We start from the raw sequence: 20,732 nt of genomic DNA, 5'->3' as shown, positions 1-20,732 counted from the left end.
GTTCCAAGTTTGCTAACAAATTTCTTTAGATAAGGATAAGTCATCTAAGGGCAGATTTTTCAAAGGCACTGAAACAAATAAAGATACAGTGAGGCACTTCCCAAAGTCGAAAATCTCTAACAGCAACTCTGGATGCCTCAGTTTCCCACTTGGACAGTAGTTATACTATTAGTTGCTTGTCATGTGCTCATACTGGTTTTTTCATTGATGAGTTCTTCAGGGCTAGTCTCCTTTTTGGAGTTTCAGTGACAAGTATGAAGGGTCCCTGATTTTGGTTTGGGCTCTAGGTGAAACTTTGTTGCAATTTCTTCTGCTCCTAAAATACTTTGCCACCACAGCAGATGACTTGCTGTCCTCATTATGAATTAGAGAACCTTTGCTTTCTTGGCTTGTTTGACCTCTTGTGTATTTGCTTCCTTAAGGGGGATGTTTCTCATAGACTAAATGTCAAGTGGTGTGGTTTTACTTCCTTCATAGCATCACGGGCTTCCCTCTTGCCCTAAATTATTTTTCAAAGGTATGTGAAAGTATGAATCCCATGACTAGTGAATTGATTGTATAGAATATTACGGCTCTCATGACATTCGATTCATTTCTTTGTTATTTTATATATGTCACGTGCCTTTTCTGTGCATACCATGCCTCTACAGTTTGTCATGCAGTAATTCTGGTTAATCTGATAAGTGGTGATGGCATTCAAATTAAAAGAAAATCAGGGGACTCTGTGGTTAATTGACATCATGGCAATATGATGTGTAGTGAAAAAAACAGGCCTTTAGAAGATTCTGTCAGTATCATCCAGGCTAATATCCTAAAGTAGATAAGAAGTTACAAGGTGAAATTGTAGCCCATTAAATCCATTGGGAATTTTGTAAGGATTTAAACTACAATCTTTACCTTCAGGTAATTACAGCTAAGAAGAAGTAATCATGTAGAGAGATTGGCAAGTGGAGAATCTTGACAGCTATATGCATTTTTGGATTGCTAAAGGTGTAGTTCTTTTTACGGACATATATATGTCTATTAGCAGAACAAATTGAAAGGCCTGGAAAATAGCTCTGATTTGCAGTCCATTACGTTCAAATTAGACATGCCGTATCAAGAAGTCACCATTGAGAAAACATTGGAAAGTGTGTAGGCTTCATAACAAAAACCATTTGTGAGAGATGTAGCTGATGTAGTAACAGCTTTTTTTAAAAAAAAGGAAAGAGGAAGATACCCTTCACGTAAAACTCAGAAGGAGGGCCTGTATTCTGTGCCACTTGAAACAGTTGTATCTTAGCAATTCTAGGTAATAATAATAAACATAACAAAAGTTTAAGATGTAGTAGTTAAGTGAGCCATAAAAATGAAGAGTCCATAATTTGTATTGTATTGTGTCAGGTAATCAGATTACAATAATGTTTGCGCTTATTTTTATTTGGGAGAAAATGAAGTGTAGCTGTTTGAGTGCTGCTACATACATTCCATCCTGGAATGAAAATCACATTGTTTTGACTGCGTTATTTCTGTATCCATGCAAACCATCCTCATCACTCTATAGTTCTTACCTCCTTAATGTAACCGGGGTTGTGTCATTTGAAATTAGTGGGTATAAGGCCCCTTGGAGAGATAAAGAGGAGCAGCAATTTGAAAAAATGTAATGCAGCAGTCAGATTGAAGAAGAAAGGGCATTTTCCTGGTAAATGTTTTCCTAAATGGGAATTTTTCAGTGTGGTGTTTTGCTCGTGTTTTTGGCAGTCACTTGGAATCAAGTGCAGACTTGTGCTACATTGTGGGCTTGGCAATGACAATTTGTGTGTGTGTGGTGCTTTAGTTATATTAGCCCTGGAGGCAGAGTTAACACTTGCAGTGGGACAAGAGTATTTGCAGTCATCAGAGAACTTTGCAGTCAGCTTCAATAACATCACTCCATTTTTTTCACTTTTTTTTTAACATTTTTTTTGGCAGCAAAGCTCTTAGTAGAACCATCTGTCTTTCTATTAGTGTTTTTGAGTCCTGTTTTGAAGCTTCTTTGCTTGGCAAAGTCACTTTCATCCTTGGAAACCATTTTAAAAAAAGTTCTGTGGCTTTTTGCCGAAGACGAGTACTATGCAAAAATTCCACACGGCTGTTCATTTTTGTGCTAAAAGAATATACTTACTTTGTCTTTGTCTTAAAAAAAAAAACCCTAAACCCCAAACAAAACAAACAAAAAATAAACACATGAGGAAAAGGCAGACTTTGGGCAGTTCCAGGGTGACTGAGTGAGGATAAAGAAGAAATCACATTTTATGTGGGTTTATTTCTACAACAATCCAGTTAAAAGTGCGTATGTCTTCTAGTTAACAGGATCAGAATACAAAGGAGAATACTGAAGTAACAAAAAATGCATCGAGTTAGTTCAGCGAGTGTGGCTACATTTACTCTAGCTTCAGACCCAACCTTAATCTCCCAGTGCAAGAATTTCTGTCAACAGCGCTCCTGCACTCCATCCTTGCAAATTGTTTCAGACTATAAAGACACAGTCAGCACACACACAGGTGTTGACAGGTCCTGGCATAAGTGAAGAGGTTACCTTCCCAAATTTTGTATCACTCTTCTGCCTTGTAACAGTGTTGGGTGAACCGAGACATCTCCTGGATCTTCAGGAGATTAAATTAAAATAAAATTAAGTCAAGATGCTGTAGTCTGAACTGTGACAACCAAGGAGCTGGCACGTGTTCTCTTCTGCCAGTTCTGCTATGCGGGCAATAACGAAGGGAGTAACACTTTCTTACGCCTTTGGCCAAAAAAGCTTGCCTGTTGACACCCTAATTCTCCTTGTTTCTTAAGGCTACAGACCACAAACTAAATTTTAGTCTTTAATAACGTATCTGCACCTCTGATGCTTAGCTTTACAGTGCCATTAAAAACGTACATGACCTCTTCTAACATATGAGTCAGTGTCCCTTTATGGACTGATCTGGTCAGTACAGTGGGGATTTTAAATTAAAAACGGCCATTTAACATTTTAATCTAGGAAACTTTTTGTTTCTCATCTGTGTGAAATGCAAAGATGATGTCCATTTCTAGCAATTAAAAACTCTGACAGAACTGGGTAAAAGCAATAGTATTAGACATTGTGCCATGGCCAACTTCCAGTTTTGATGACTAAATTCTGCATGTCTTAAGTCCCCTGCAGTATCCACTTACAATATAATATTTTCCATTTCCTGACTTGCATGGTTGTGTACAGTTGCTGTGCAAAGTTGAACAGCTAACACATCAGACATAGCTGTGTTTTATTTGCGAATAAAGTGTCTCAGCCTTTCTTCTTACCATCTCAGAGACTTTATCTTCTCAAATGTACAAATAAGTGTAGGTATATGGGCAGAAAAATAGTACTGACAGTGCTGTACACTACTTAGGCACATCTTTGTACTTTACTTCTGTGTGCGTGGATCTTTGTGTATGGGCTCAGTCAGGGTGACAGAAATTTTGTTACACAGTGCCGTAAAAGAGAAGAAAAGCCCACCCTTCAGTCAAAGAGAAGTGAGGCATTATGCACTGTTGGGGGCAATAATTAATTGGAATATAGGTGTGCCTTAGTGGAATCTTTTGATTTATTTTGGATTAATGTAATTCATATGAAGTGCTTTGGTAATTAAGATGAGGCTGAATAGTTGACGCTACTGGAACACCCCATTATGGAGGAGCATATTCAAACCTGACCTCCCAGATCAGAAGTAAGAGAAAGCATGTAAGCAGACATTTTCCCCAGAAAAAATTCCACATTTGATTTTCCCTCTCCTGTTCAGCAGGTCCAGGGTCAGCTGCCTCCATTAATGATTCCCGTATTCCCTCCAGACCAACGAACCCTAGCAGCAGCTGCACAGCAAGGATTCCTTCTTCCTCCTGGTTTCAGCTACAAAGCGGGATGCAGTAAGTCCTGTAGATTTTTTTAGCTGGAAGTGGGTATAGGGCACAGTGTCATGCCAATCTGTATGAAAGTATCACCTCTCTCACCAGATGAACAAAGCCATTAACTTGCACAGATGAGTGTAAAATAGAGAATTAGTCGGTATCGTATGAGAAAAGATTGTCAGAGATGAAGTATGTGTTTCAACGTAACAGCAAAACATTTCACACGACAAGTAGATTTGTGCACCTTCTTTCTGACAGATCTTTTTGACAAGTGAACGTGCTCATGACCACACATACGTACACACATCTGAAGAGAAGCTATTTGAAACTTCCCAATAAATTTCAACACTGTTGTAAGAAAATATGTTTTTTTCCCTGAAGCAGCCTGCTTACTATTTGTGAACGGAGGGCCTATTCTAGTCTCTTTCTTCACACAGAACTCACATTAATCTCAACGGGGGTTCTGCACAGAGATCAAAGATAGCATATGCCTTTCAGTTTGATGGACTAACACAAACTATGAGTATATTTATGAGAGCCTAACACTAAAAAATACAGCATCTACATTTTTAATCTTTGAAAGATTTGTATTGTTCTCTATACTCCCCAGATTTTGTTGGAAATTTTATTTAAGCGTCCTATAGGATATCATGTTCCCGTCAACAGGATAATAATAAATACAAGTTAAAGAATAATTGAGGAACTCCATTTCCGTGAATAGCCTTAGCTAGAGCATGAATTTCATAGACTTGTTTTCATGCATTTGTGCCTGTATAACTCTTCTGACTTCAGGTTTCTACTGAACTATCTAGGACTGACTTGTTCTACCGTTCTCTGTCTCTACCATGGGTGTTTAGCTTTATTATATCCATTTCAGTGTACCCATCTGTATCATTGACTAACTCATGAATTCACCAGTTGTTTCGAGTTACTCAGGACTTGCCACTGCAGCAGTTTCATAAAATTAGAGCATAAAAAGATTCCTCTAGTTAAACTGGCTTAGCCCACAGTTTCAGATCTATTTCAGTTTCTGTAACATTGTAGATACAGTACTTGAATGCGAACTTGACTTTCTTTGGCCACTAATCCCTTTTCCTAATATTTTACAGACTGGGACCACTACTGAAAATTACTGTTCAAAACATTTCACATCCCTCAGCAGCTGCAGTGCCAAAGCATAGGCTCATTCAGTTCTTCCAGTGATTTCACACTCAGTCTCTCTCAAATGGGAGAAGTAGCGATTCACTTTACAGAATGTTTAACTGAAAACCACACTGAATATGTATGCTACCATAACTGTAGGCCTGGAAAAGGTCAGGAAAGAACCCTGTTAGATATATTTGGCAGATTAAATTAGTTGCATGTTAATGAAGTCTGGTTTGGATAGAAAGAGTTGAGGTTGGTTTTTTTCCTTCTCTTTACTGCATGTACATTAGCTGCAAGTCAGCCCTATAGTTCCTCACATCCATGAAGAACATATAACATGGCATGTTTGTGTAACCTTGAAAATGAAAAAGAAAGAAGAGCAAAGTTGCTGCTGCTGCTGGCAGTAAGGCTTGGAAATAACAGCATGCCAAGGTCTAGGACTGAGCAGAAGCCAGTGGAAAAAGACAGCTCTGTGTTTGGTGATTCCCTGGCATGTTTGACTGAATTTGACTGAGAAGCTGAGGAAAAGTGATAAGTAGTCCAAAGGATTTTTCTTTTTACTCACAGTTTAGTGTAAACAAAAAAGCATATACGGATTTAGCTACACCTAGAAAGCTTGCAGCAATGAAAAACGTAGCTGCCTTAAAACTATAACATGTTCACATCAAGTAATGTTTTTGACAGGCTATTAAAACATATTTCTCCCACTTCCCTGCTTGCCCTTCTGTGTATCAGTCCTCTTGGCAAAGATGTGGTAGATTGTAAAACAAAGAGCTTTGGATAAAATTTTCTGAAGCACCTGAGTGATGTAGGACACTAAATCTTCTTTTGAAGAGTGATGGGGATCTAAGTCTCAGGCATATTGAACAAATGTTTGTACTGTGCACTTTAGTACGGTCACCTATGCTAGCTTGAACTGAGCTAAAATGTGTACCAGTGTAGCACTGCAGCAGAGAACGTACAGCAGATTAATTCGCTCGGCTTCTGAGCATGTTAAATGCTTAACTTTCATTGAGTTTTCTTTTGGATGCAAAGCCTTCCTGTGAACTTCTGTAGATCCCGCTACCAGCATCTTTACCTGACTGCCATTGTATGTTTTAAATTTGGCTTGTGTACCTTATGAAAATGGAATGTCACTTCTACATCTTCCTGGTCCTTTTGGAAAACTTTTTTCTGGACTGATAGATTTTCAGAATTACTTTATATGGCTGATTGACAGGAATTCTCTAGTGATGATTCTGTTATTTGCTAGCATTAGCACGTGGCACTTAGGAACAATAAAAATCTACATGGGGCAATTCAGTTCCAGTAAAAAATAACAAAGAACTATGATAATTTTCATATACTGTTTCTTAGTAAAAGGGAGATGTGAAAATTTGGGGGGGGAGGAGGAGGGAATTTTTGTGACAACCAATATTTTCATAACTAACCAATGATGCTGAGTACCTTGATTATAGATGTCCATCTGGGGACACCTTTAAAGGGTCATTTATACTGTTACATGCCCTGCCCCTTTGAAAAGTCAGATCTGCAAAAGAGTATCTCAGATTCATCACCATGTCATCTAAGGCACTGCAGATCTGTAGTCAGTGGTCACAGCTCATGGCTGGGTTACTTGCTGCCTTCTGTCTGCAGGCCAAGTAGCTGAAGAGATAACTGCCTCCAATTGCTCCTCCCTGTGCCTCTAACTTCCGACATACTGGCCAAGCTTCTTGGTTAAGTGCTCCCTAACTTGCTTCTGTCCAGGCTGGGATAGCAAGGATTTTCTGTTAAAACTGCTTAAGCTGAGCTGGCTCATTTTAATGGAAACATGTTGGGAAGTGATTAAAGAAGCAGCTTGGTCACAGTGGTAACCTTTGGCAGGGGGCTGTGACTGGGCATAGTGGCCTCTTCAGCCAGCACAGCTGCAGCTGGGAGAGAATGTGTGATCAAGCCTCCAGGTCAGTGAAAGAGAAAAAATTATGAATACCTGGTTATACTGCTATTTCTCTTTCATTCAGCTTATATGATGAAAGCAAACTAACTTATTCAATGCTTGCTGATTCACCTGTCCACATTAGAGCAACAGAAGGTAAAATGTATGTCTCCCAGTGGTTCCAGAGAGCGTATGTGGTAGGATTCCTCTAGCCAGTGCTTCCCAATGGACTAATGACTTATCCAGAGAGAGACTGTGGAAAGGAAGAGGACTGATTTCTCTACACATACTTCCTTTTCTGAGGATTTGACTGGAGATAACACAAAAATAGTCACAGCAGTTCATAGCAGGGGTCTATTTAGATTCCTCTCATGGTAGATACCTAAAGAAGAGTCTAAGAACAGGGCAAGAGTATCCCAATACTTTATCCCCCTATACTTTGCCGGGTTCCAGTGGTCGGGGACTCAGTGATCCAGTGGCAGCATCCCTGGGTGAGAGATATTCTGTCTGTCACTGCAAAGAAAGAGGTTTCTCTGCTTGGTTTTCTGCTAACTGAAAACATTTTAGATGGCTGAAATGATCAAGAGAATCCAACAATATCAATCTCTAATATGTGCAGAGCAAATTATTCACTTATACTTCTCCAAATATTTTTCAAAATTGGATAAATATGGGGAGGAGAGGGGTAAATATTTCCTCCATGGTAACATGGCAGGTCATGGTCTTTGGCTTCCAATTCAATGTAGTAAATTTCCTTTTCTTTCTTTTTCTCCATAGCAAATCATGCTTGGGAGTGGCTTCGTTTTTCATTTTGTTTTGTTTTTTAAACAGATGGTTTGCGTTACATAAGGGACAATTTACACAAGTTGACACTTCCCCTTTTTTCTCTATGGCATATTGTGTGGTGGTAAAGTTGGCAGAGAAAAAGGGAGGAACTTCTATTAGGAGTACATTTCTATTTGAGAAAAAGATTCATAATCTATGGTTCCAGCTGATTTTTAACCTCTGTACCTAGATATAATTGCATGATGTGTAAAATATTTAATATTATTAGTTACAACCAAAGCATTATTTTCACATGAGAAAAATAAGTTGGCAGTATGTGATGGACTGCATAGTCCACAATTAGCAAGAAAAATAATGGTTACCTAATTATTTGCTTCATACCTAGTTATGCATTCATTGTGTGCTATTTGGAATTTAAGTATTTTGATTTTTATGCAGACCTCTTTATATGTGTTTTATTTTATAGACAATATGTAGTATTTATATCGAAGTATAATGCAAATCTCTTTTAAAGAGTTGGTGTTTCAAAGTGGCATGTTAACTGAGTGACCTGGGTATGAGCAGATATTAGGAGTTAACCCCAGTACCCTAAGTATATTAGTTTTATCAGCAGGTGAGCTCCTTCCATTTCAGCTGATGTTGAAATCAAACAGAGCCTGACTACTGCATTTCCCAAACTGTGGCAAAGCTTCTCCCACATTGAGGCTATGCAGATTGGCTCAGGTCATTTAACCCTTCCCCTTTTGTTGTCATCCAGCATTCCTTACCCCCGTCATTTGTTACTACTGCTGTTACTAGTTCAGCTTCACTTGTGATACTTGCTGGGTAATATATATGGCTCTCAGCATTTTAGCAATGGTGAGTGAAGTGTCATCTCCGCTGAGGTCTGAGGAGCTGTTGCTGTTGACTTTGCTGAAGTCAGATTTCACACCAGATGATACAGATCTGCTAGGGCCACTCTTAGAAATAATTAGAATTTATTTAGTGCTAATTAATATTTGTGAAGCGCTTTTAAAGTATAAAAACAGTGTAAGTGATAGAAGATAAGTTTTGTATCCTGCCCTTTGAAAACTGCATAGTTCCACCTCAGAGGAGGCTGCTCTTTAGTTGTAGGTAGCGTGATCCTTTTATTAATGCACATATGTATAGATTTGTATGTGGAATATTAAGGCATGATTGCCTCTCCTATATAAGAGATTATAGAAGGAATGAAGTAAAGATTTGGGAAAGCAAGAGGGTCTGCTTCTGGGGAGCTGTTTACAAAAAAGGTAGAAGTTGAGCTAAGTTGAGAACAGTGGTAGATTGGATATACTTCAATAACTGTAAGGAGCAGAATGCACCAGGAGAGAATGCTTCCCCATGGTTCCTCTGTGGTTCTATATTTGCAGCACTATTTACGATTAGCTTTCCACTAAAAGACACAGAATAATCCAAACCTTTTAAAGAAGATGGGCTCTTCCCAATTAACGGCGCTAAGTAAGATTCATTTTCGAAACTGCTCCATTGCTTCTTTAAGCATTTGATGATCACAGTAAAAAGGAAGTGAAATGTTGCCTAGCCACTTATGGCAGTGTGGTACATTGTATTGGTCCTGAGGTTTTTCAGTATGATTGAAGCTGTTAATTCCAGATAGTTTCTTCGCTGGAGGATGAAGAACAACACACTTCATTTTCTAAACCAAGGTGTGCAAGAAGCCAAACTATATGAAGATTTTTCAGATTTATGTTCTTTTCTCAGGAAACAATAGTTACTAAGTCTGTATTTCTGGAAGTGGGATTTACCCCAAATATATGTTCCAGGTTATTTGCAAATTCTCAGGAAAGCTTCTAGGTAGCGTTTTATTCACTGATACCTATGTTACTTTTATGGAAGTATGCCAAATTTTGGGACTGAGAATTGTTTTTCTTTGCCTATTCCTCCTCTCCCCTGTGGATAATTTGTTGTAACAAATCATATTGTGTTCCCAGTCAGATGTCATCAACATGAGGTTTTTTGAAAGCGCTTTAATCACTATTTCAACCATATCCAATTAGGGGGGAAAAAATCTGAATATACAATAGGTACATTGTATGTGTCTTACACATCAGCTCGTTGCTGCTGGAAGTGTTCTAAATAAATTAATGCACCCAAAGTTATTGATGAAATATCAAATTACCTCTTAAAATTGGCAAAAATATGTGAGATGAACAAGCCAAGCCCAATAAAATTAAAACACGCTGTTCGTCTATATTCTGAACAATAATTCCAATGTCTGATAAAAATGAAACTCTCAGTTAATTGGTTCCTCATACAGCACAATAAAATTAATGTTTAGGAGTTAAATACCATAAACTTCCTCAGGGAAACTTGCTGATGTATCTCTGTTTTTCAGTCAGTCACATGTTTCATTGTTTAATGGAGTATCATGTGGACTGTCTTATAATTTTTCTTGTGCTCAGTGTCCATGTGTCTGGCTTCTAAAGAGACTGAGTGCTAATTTCTGATTTAACCGTATCAGCTGACATACAGGTCATTGACAATCACCAAATCACAAGAAAAAAATACGGACATTACTATGCTTTTATCAGAATGACAAAAATAGGAACCATGTGTTGTGAGGACCACATACTGTAGCTTCTTTATAAAGATACTAGTCATCTTTCAGGACTACTGTTTATGCCTTGGAAAAGAATGAGCATATGACTAAACCCTCATGTTCCCCCCAGGATAAGAAAAGAGTAATAGCATTGTGGATAGAAAGAGCAAGAAGGAGGAATTTTTCGTAACAACTTTGCCTTTTAGCACGCATGAGAATGTGTCACTTCTGTAATGCTGCAAATGCAATGGAAGGCATGAAGACTGCAAAAAATAACACCACAACTAAAGGCTATTTCTAAACTGAAAGAATCCCATAGCTCCTGATCTATGTGTGGCTTCTCACAATAAGGCTATTAAAAACAAAATAGACAGGCAAAATAATGGGGTCCAGTGAAAACAGGCTGGTAGTTTCAGTTCAGTTTCTAGGCCATAAAAGATGTCTGGTGTTATGGCACTATAGATGGGCAAGCAAATGAACGTCCTGATTTTTAAATTCATGAACATGTGCAAACCGCTGTGGAAATACATTGGCTTTCCTCGGTACTTTTGAATAACTATCATTTATTCAACAGGTGTGTGTGTATATATATATTTTAAAAAGGGCAGCCTGGAAATCATAGTATTATTCTGGTTGGAAGGGATCTCAGGAGTTCTGTAGCCCATCCTCTTCCTCCAGTCAGGGTCATCTAGGAGATAAGACGGGGTTACTCAGGGCTTTATTAGGCCAGGGCTTGAAAACCTCCAAGTATAAAGACTGCAAAACCCTGTTTTGACTGCCTGTTTCAACGTCTGGCTGTCCTCATGGGGAAAGTCTGATCCTCTCCTGATTAATTTTATTTTATATCCATTAGCTCTCATCCTCCAACCAAACACTGCCCTGAGGAGCCTGGCCCTGTCTGGTTGTTCACCACCCCATGGGGACTGGAAGGCTGCTTTTAGGTCCCTCCAAAGCCATCCCTTCTATAGACTGAATCTTTTCTCTAAAATACAAAACAGGCTAATCCCTTGTACGCAGCACTCAGTCAATGCTGTCCAGAACTATCCACAAAGAAATCAGAAAATCAGTTCGGATTTCTTTTTGGAAGCCACTGGTGGTATCTTCTTCATAGTCTTATTTGTCTAAATCCCTAATGCCTAGACCCAGAAGTCAGGGAACACTGCCTGTGTCCTTTACAGCCTCCTATTACTCTTACTAATGTCCATCATCACACCAAAAAAATGAAAGTGGTGATGAGGAAGAGAATGAATGAGTAGTGAGAAGAGATGCAGTGGCTTACCTGTCAGTTAGCCATCAGCTGTGATTATTCATTATAGATATGCTTAAGTGATAAATCGAGTGTAAATTATTGTGGCTTTTTCTAGAGCATGTCAAAAATGGGGGGAAGATAATGTAGAATTCCTTTGCATTCAGCAGAATCTACTATAAGGAAGTGTTTATTCTGGTATTTTCATGGAATTCAGTTCAGCATTCTGGTTTTGGAAATTATAATTTAAGAATTTGTTTTTGTTTCCTAGTCTTTATATTCTTTACACTGTTTTCTTTTTTCCTTCTCCTTCCATGACCTCCCAGCTTTTTTCACTTGCTCTCCCTGAAAGACAGGTAGGAGGAAAACAATAAGTTTTAAAAAATCATAGGAAATAAAACCCCTACTTCTCCTCTTCTGGTATCATTTCTTTTAAAGAAGAAAATTTCAGGAAAAAAATCAGAGAGTTCTATTGTTTCATATAATCAGGTTCGACTTAAAAATCCTGTCAAAACATTATAATTTAACATTAACATGTAACTTGATTTATATAGCAAGCAAGACAATTGTGCCTGCTCTGAAGAGTTTGCAGCCTGTCAGGAGACAAGACAAGACACTAGGGGGGATTACACCATGAAGGAGAATAAATGAGATGAGTGACAGAAAAAGGAATACGAAAAACATATTATGAGTTTAGGTGAACGGTGCAACACACATAATGGTAGCTCCTATGCTTTCTTTTCTCTTTTAAAAAAAAAGTCTTAATGTTTTTTAACTTACTAAACTGCTTTGACAAAATTTTGCAAAACGTATCAATGGTTTAAGAGCCACTGTTGTATTGCCACAAGGATACAATCATTTAATATCCATGAGCTTGGTAGCTAGTCAGTTGAAAATCAATTTCCGAAACACACAGGGTTGTTATTTTGCGTTTTGGGACAGGATGTCCACTTGGCTCTGTACCACAACATACTTTCACAGGAAAGTGTTTTCAGTGGAGGATGATAGGGAAAGTTCATAGAAAGAGTGGTTTAAAAGTGAATGTACTTCATGAAAAATCCTCTTGTAAGCAAGATCTAGGAAGATTATTTTGGGCAAGGATGAAGGTGTGATTTGAAATTGAAAGAAGTTGCAGTGCATAAATTATCAGGAAAGAGGTTCTTGGTATGTTTGTGGAAGACGGACCAAAAGAAGGATAGAGAAATAAAGAATTGGCACAGAATTGAGGGTTCAACCTTGCCTTCTTCCCTGAGCCACTGGCATTCTCCTTTGCTCACAGTGTGCACCAACACCTCTAATATACCACATCAGCTCCTCCAGGCTGACATATCCCATTCGCTTCTGTAAGTGCTGTATCACCAGTACGTATGTCCTTCTGTGCTCTTTTAGTGTAGTCAGTCTTGAATAATTCTGTTCTTCAAAGTGATGTTACTGAGTAGCTGGGAAATAACTGTATATTAGAGAAAAATATATCAGCTAATGAAATAATTTTTACCTTGTTCTTAAAATAAAAATCCAGATTTTACCGTATAGTGTACTAAAGAAAAGCAACAACAACAAAACCTCTCTCTGATGCTTCGTGTATAAGAGAAGTCCACTCATAATGAGAAACAGTTTGGAACATGAACGGAATGCACAAAATTTATCTTTTGGTAGCTGAAAGATGCAGAGAGGTACACCCCTGCCTGCCTGCATTACTAGATTAATAGTGAATTTTGAGAACTGAAATGTAGTATAGTTCTTTGAGAACTTATTGGTGTTTTCAGTGATGCAAACTTGTGAATGGCTTGCGAAATACCTATTTCTAATAACTATATATCTTGTCTCACATTCCTGAAATGTTCCCAGAGCTCAGGAAAAAAAGGTGGTGACTTTTTATGTCTAAAAATATTTACTGAAAAGTAATTAAATAGTTAAGACATGCATTTCCCAGACTTCAGAATTAACTAGAACTGCTCAGACAAAACCTTCAGTCTGATATGGGAATAAATTTTAGGACAGTAGAAAGAGCTATTATGTTCTACGGTAACTGCAAAGAGAGAGCAGGTCCATATTTATCAAAGGAGATGAGGACTTTGTGAGTATTTTGAGGGGTGGCAGCTGCTCCTGCACTGTGTGGTGTGAGTATATAAGTGCTTGGCTTCCTTGTTGATACAGGGCATGGATCCTTCCCTGGGAAGGACACTGTCTGAAGAGTTTTTTGGGTTTTAATCTTGGCTTTTCCACTGGTCTGTTCTGTGACCCAGGGCATGGCACAGCATTTGAGCATATTCCTCGCTTTTTTGTGTTTGGTCTCCTGTGGACAGTAAGCTCCTACAGACAGAGGCGATCTTTTGTTAGACGTTAGTACCGGGGCAAACACAGTGGATGGCTAACCCCGATGGTGTCTCTGCTCGTTATTGTACCTTCCTCCAACTTCTTCACTGCTACTGTGTGCGTACCATGGGAGAAGTAATGTGGATGTACTGTGTATGAGTAGCACTTGCAAAAGAATTGCAGCACAGGCAGGATGTACTTTCCTTCATAAAAGCCTAAGATAAGCACAAGATAGCAGAGGGTATTACCAAAGCATAATGATTCAAAGATTCAGAATAGATTACAGAAGCCTTTCAGATTTGTTTGTTGTTTTTGTTTCTTAAAAATATTTTGGAGCACTGGAAAAACGTTAAACCCTTTAAAGAGTGAACTAACAAAAAACCAACCTGGTAAACAGGAGATCCTAGTTCTGCCTAGCTATAATCTGTTTTTAGGACGAATTTGAGTTTTTTCCTTAGAATTCCCTTAGAATTCTAATCTACATTAGCACGTGTTGCTGTAGTAGTTGCTTCCTGGCATGGTCTCCTAAAGGGTCCCAGAGGTATTACCTACACCGCCAAAGCCAGTAGTTGTGACCATGCACACGGCCATGGGGTATGCACGTGGCCACGGGGACTCTAGCACGTTTTTCTGTCAGAAGCATCTCCTTGGTATGTCTACCAAATGAACCGTAAAAGATAGGAATTACCACAACAGACGAGGGTATGAGAATCTGCCTGGCTGTTTAGGGAGGTGAGAATAGTGTGATTTATGAATTAGCATGAGTTTGTGGGAAGATGGGCTGAGGCTTATGTGTGTGTGGAGAGAAGAGGAATGTGGGATATTGCAGGGAAGTTAATCTTTTAATATGAATGTTTTAATACAAATGATTTGTAACAGAATATTTCAATGGGCTGTAAAATCAGCATTCTAGTGAGAAACTTTTCCCTTGTTCTTTTCTTTGCAGTTGAGAAATTAATACTTTTATATTGTTTCATAGCTAGTTCTTGAACAAAATGTCCTCTCCTAGAGGAGTCTTCCAGAATGATACTGGGATTAGCCTTTGAGCTACTAGTGGTGTAGAAGCAGCTAAACACCACTGACCCTGAGACTTTGACCACCATCTCTTTCTTCACTGTGTGTTCACATGTTTAAGGCCCTTCGCTTGGGTCACAGGATAGCGCTCCAGAAAATTACAAGTCAGAGAAATGTTTCATTCAATCCATGATATGAAATGAAAAGTGGATGTCTCAGTTAATGCAAAGGAAAATGGGGAAATGTGAAACGATGGTGTTCTCTGGGGAAAAAAAATCCAAGCAAGCCAGGAAATCTGTTGACCATTGATAATAAATAACTAAATAGAGAAGTTACGGCCTGGTACTGGTGCAAAAATGCTTGCGAATAGGAATGCCTGGGTGGACCTTTGGATTTCCATTGCTTGGCTGGCTGGCCTTGAAAAACTGGGAGGCTTCAATTAGCAAAGTATTACTAAAGATGTTCTTAAATATAAGCAGGCATGCTTATGAAAGTTGAATATCTGTTAAGATGCTTTGCCAGCCCAGGTTTTTTTCTGGCCCTCCATTTCTAGAAGTTGTGGTATTTAATTCTTAACAGGTAATCAAAATGCTTAAATTAAAAGATCTCGGTAAAGAAGGTTGCATTATAAAAGAGAAAAATAAACATAATCAATTTTCCTGGACATATATACACCAACACAGCTTTTTTCTAACATCTAAAAAACATGAGATAAATTTCTTTCCCTTTTTTTTCTGTTTCCTGTAACTTAGGCTTAATCCCGTTATAAACTTTAATTCAATAATAACTAATAATAATTGTATAGAACAGCCTGCATTGCCTTCTTAATTTGTCTTTTTTTTCCCAGTTCACTCAAGAAAGTACAATAAAGGAGAAAAAAATTTAATCTAGCTCTGTAATGAAACGTACAGGGACATCTAGGTAGATTTTCCTAATAAAGTGTTCTGCCTTTTCCATAGTCTCATTTCAAGTGGCTGTTTTAATGCTACAAAAATCATGCATGCTACCAGAACATAGGGACACATAGAAATGCTCTGGTGATCCTTATTTGAGTGGAAAGTGCTTAAACATTTTATCATTTGGATAAGCAGTATAACACATAGAATGTTTTTTATTATTTTTTACCAGTTTTCTGAATAGTTTTGATGGTGGTCTAGTATGAAGTTTTATTTTAATAGATCTGATATGTAGGGAGTGACCAAAAGTGAGCGCTCCATAACATTAAAACAAGCCTGTCTCCATCTTGATTTTTGCCATCTCAGGTAATCTTCTTTCATAAACGCCCGCAACTTTTTCTTAAACCTTTACTGGGTCCCTTTATCTCATTCAGCACAATGCAGTTCTTACTAAAACTGAAGTAGTTTTCCCTCAGAAACAAAATTGAATCACAAGTCATGAAGTAGAGTTGGTGCAGGGATTTCAGAGGCTTGTATCAGATTTACTTAACTTCACATGCTTTTTCCTGTTGTAGGATCAAACCCTGAAACTAAAGCAAGGTGTTTTTTTTCTCACCTAAAAGAAAACACAGCAGTCAAGGGAGTGCCATTTCTGATCTGTGTGAGGCTCAGTTTACTAACAGTGAGCAGAGTTTGGTTAACTTCATTTTCTGGACAAGCTTGTAAATTTGTTTCCTTCTAATGCTGTGATCTTATCAAGGTTGTATGGTTTTCCTTTTCTTTTCCTCCACCCCCATCTTCTTTCTTTTTTTTTTCTTTTTTTTTTTTTTTTGAAGTGCAGCTTTCTGATCAATGTGCACTTTTTTTCCATTTCCCTAAATACATCATGAAAAAGGATGAGGTTTCCGCCTTAATTGCTTGTGCCTTTTATTCACATTCCTCTCTCAGCCAGAATTGTGAAAAGAGTGTTAGTAAAAGGCTGCACAATAGAGCTTTTCATTAGGCCTCAACAAGGCGCACAAAAGAAGGCTTTTGGAAAGAGTGAATGCAGGACTTTAATTTGCAGGTGGAGAGTAGATAAAAGGTGCTGACGCCTCTATTATTCTCTTACTTAGGTGACCCTTACCCTGTTCAGCTGATCCCAACTACCATGGCAGCTGCTGCCGCAGCAACACCAGGCTTAGGCCCACTCCAACTGCAGGTAAGTCCGAAAACAATGCAGAAGAGGCAAAGGTTAAGTAAATATGAAAAACTGTTTTCTCTTCCATTTGAACACAATGCAATTAACAGGGGTTTTGGTCTGTTCTCTTCACATAAAATTTGCATCCGAAGCAAAATAATCATCAAATCATATACATTTTACCTTGGGGGAAATTTTTATTACATTTTTGTGTCTTTTTTGTCAATTTAACTACTTTTAGCTTTGTATTCTAAATTTCCGCAGACCAGTATGTTTGCTTGTCTTTTCCATTAAATAGTTCTGATGCAAGCTGTACAGGCTGCCTAGGTGAAAACCAGCCAAAGGAAATGCATTGCCAGGCAGAAAAGCTCTGTCCTGACAAGCACTTTTAAACTGCTTAAAAGTCGCTTAACGTGATTATGTCCTTTTAGGCTGTAAGCTCTTCAGAGCAATGGCTGGCCCCTCCTACAGTGTTTTATGGTAGCCAGCATATTTTAGCCACTGCCGTAGTGCATATAATTAGCGATTATACAAATTTAACATGGGCAATTAGAAAACAGGTGGAAAGATACTAAAGAATTTTTTTTTTGAGCTACATTAAAGATTTGGCCTGGTAGCCAGATATATCTGACTCAAAACTCCCAATATCATTCTCAATTTTGGAGGTATTAGGGTGTCCATGGGTCTTAATGATAGCAGTGCAGATGTTCCTCAGGTATTTCTGATCATCCCCACACCCTTGTCAAGTCATTGGAATTAAGCAAATGTGATGTCCGTGTCCACAGTTTGAATTTTGTTACCTGCCATGTATGCTTTGCTGGTAGGACGAAGCTGGGTAAAATTTGGGACTAAAATGAAATCAAGATTGAAATCATCTCTAGTTCTGCAAGGTCTGGATTGACGGTCCTTTGTAGAAAGAAAAAAAATCCCAAGCTCTCCGTTGCTAATTCGTCTGCCCGCTCATTATTATTTGCCAAGTCACATGGAATAGCAGAGCTTTATACCTGCTTGGAAAAACTCAGCATTTATATCAGTGTGTGTAAAATGCATTCTCAAACTCAGTTTGGCCGGCATCAGTATGAAGTAGACTCTCTGCAACATCAGATATTTCAATTGTTTGGCCAGCATACGAGAGCGTGGGACATAGTTCTGGGGAAGATTTTTTTTTTATTTTAACACAGCCAACGGAAGTTAGCTGAGTTTCACAGAAATAGCTGCCAGTGTGTAAGCTGACACATTCCATGCACCACAGAGGTTAATACATTCATTCCTATTGTGCCTTTGTATGAAAAGCTACACTGTCTGTGTGTTAGTTTCTGATTCTGTGAGTTACAAATACCGTAGGCGGCTTAAGAATCACGGGAGTCATAAAAGTCATCCCTCTGAAATGAATTTTGAGGAGTAACGTCAGTATTGATAAAGTGCTTATAATAGCCAAACACACATGAATACATATATGGAAGTAAGAGGGGGGAAAAAGAAGGAAAAAGAAAAATGGAGCTAGATAGCAATGAGAAAATAGAGGTCTGAGTTTAATTCTGCTTATTTTTGCGGTCATTCAAGCTAGTCCTAAAATAGTGCATCAGTGCTCCAGTAAGTTGGGAGGATGGTTTGCTTTCATTTCAGGACAAGCTTTGGGCTGTATCTATGCATGTGGTGGGCTGAAGTATTCTGATTAAAGTAGGCTTTATCACAGTGACAGTTTCCTTATAGAAAGGTGGGCTTTGTGCAAATGTGACTGACTTCATAAATATCTTAAGATGAGTTTATGCTGTGGAAAATTTGAAAACCCCAAAGGCGACTTGTTTCTGTGCAAAGAACATTAAAATGAAAGTATTGACCAAATTCACCTGTGTTGTTTTGCTACATGTTATTTTGTCTGGAATTAAAGAGAGAGTTTGGCAGCCAGTCAGCTGGAGAGGTTTAAATTACTAACTCTGTAGACTCCTTCAAATCTGAATTTCAGATTTGATCTCTAAGGCTATGTATGTGCTGGCAAAGATCTAAAGTTGTCTTTCTTCACATCCTAACTGTTCTTTAGCTATCCATGCAACCTGGCTAATAGAAATTGGACATGCCTTTTAATTTCTGGTGCCATTTTAAAGAGTCTGGCTAGATGTGCTTTGAGAAAGGTTTTATGATGTAGTACTCAGAAAGGACTTTCACCCATCCTAACATGAGCGGAGCTGAATCTAGCATAGCTGTCTTCCAAACTCTGTTCAAATCCAGTTTAGCTCAGTGATGACTGTTTCTTCAGTCATCAAGAAACATTCATTATGTTTGTCATGAAGAACTGGTCCAAACCCACGTTTAAATGGCATGAGTGAATGTACAGCCATTACAGTCTCTTTCAAGGAGGAACTCTTCTTACTTCAGACGTTCCCCGACATTAATATAACCATAGTGTTCCCTACAAACTCTCTGTCATCTGGTCATCAGACAGCAGAAGGTCAGAAAAGTACAATGATCCTTCTTTTCTTCTTTTTCTATCCTCCCTATCAGTCATCTTTCAGGCTTTGTATACTAAAAGCAGTAGTTTTCAGAGGAGATCAAAGAACCTGACACAATGCTCAGCTTGTTGCTCCCAGCAGAATTTGGTACACAACGTTATCTTAGTCAAGACAAAGCCAAGGAATTTTTCTTGTTTGTTTGTATTGCGATAAACATGTCTTTGTTATTTCATTAGAGAATTCTAAGTCAGAGCATGGCTTTAGTGGTGTACTGTGAGATCAACAGGAAGTACTTTTTTATCCCTGGTTGTCAAAATTGAATTTTCTTTTTTGTAAGTGAAATGCACACTGTATTTATAGAACAGCTAACACCTGATTGTTTTCCTGTGGCAGAGATACCCTTTGTCAGTGAAAATGTAATCTCATATTTTGAAATGCCCTGTTGATTCCCACTGATGGGCTCGTAATCTGAAGCCCTCCATTTCTCTCCCTGCCTTTGAGTCCCCACTGGGGCATACAGATTCTGTCATCTGATATCCACCACAATTAGCCATACATGATTGCCTTTATTTCCAGTATCCACAGAGAGACTCAGTAAGAATGGAAACTAAAACTTATATTGTTAGATGTCGCAAAAGGAGTGGGCGGATGGGGCCATGTTGGAGAAGCTGGAACTAACATAATGCATGCTTGAACCTGCCCTTTGATAAAGAGCTATCTATCAGCCCTGCATATTCACTCATACCCACACTTAATGATATAAATGCCACTTGAGAAAAAGTTTTTAACTTTCCTCTGTCAATGAGAAGATTCAGTCCCAAACATTGCGTGAAGTGTCATTTTAAAATGCACCCTCATTGCAGTAAAATCTCTCTTGGTTAGCACGTGAGTTTCTTATGTTGGTTTTCGCCCCTGTAAATTTCATGTAGTCTTGTTCTTCAGGAATGATGCGGTATGGTGCATCTGTTTTAAATGAATGAGAACAAAAGTGAACATAGTCTTGCCACTGTGTTTTACTGAACAAGGCTAATTAATTGACACTACTGCTGTATGCCTTAAATGAACATGATGTCCTCCTGTATGGTGCAGTAGATGAGGGAATTAAATTCCTCCATCTTGAAGACCAACATTCAAAGCTGTAAGCACAGATATAAGGTAAAAAGTTTTTCACAAAGTAAACTGAAGTGATTATTCTAATGCCGGTCATCCTGGGCATACCTAGTGTGAAACAGATGTTGCCAGAAGTCTGAGCAAATGCAGTATAAAATGATATCTGGTGGTTTCTTTTCTGAGAAAAAAATAATTCCTGATTGCTTTCTGAGC

The 20,732-nt window shown here is 38.4% G+C and overlaps 1 protein-coding gene across 17 annotated transcripts in view; it reads left to right on the top strand.

The window, feature by feature from the left end:
* Positions 1-20,732, top strand: part of SOX5 (SRY-box transcription factor 5) — a 722,135-nt gene that overhangs the window by 615,584 nt on the left and 85,819 nt on the right. For 11 of the 17 annotated variants that reach the window (XM_075114236.1, XM_075114227.1, XM_075114264.1 and 8 more), the window contains 2 exons: positions 3,780-3,903; positions 16,895-16,980. In XM_075114236.1, the coding sequence (XP_074970337.1) occupies positions 3,780-3,903; positions 16,895-16,980 (210 nt within the window). The remainder of the gene's footprint in view (positions 1-3,779; positions 3,904-16,894; positions 16,981-20,732) is intronic. The other 6 variants (XM_075114301.1, XM_075114282.1, XM_075114209.1 and 3 more) reach the window with 1 other exon arrangement.

This window comes from Phalacrocorax aristotelis, chromosome 1 (assembly GCF_949628215.1).
Source record: "Phalacrocorax aristotelis chromosome 1, bGulAri2.1, whole genome shotgun sequence".
Classification (NCBI taxonomy): Eukaryota; Metazoa; Chordata; class Aves; order Suliformes; family Phalacrocoracidae; genus Phalacrocorax; species Phalacrocorax aristotelis.
The sequence above is the reverse complement of the archived record's forward strand: the minus strand, read 5'-3'. Positions and strand labels throughout refer to the sequence as shown.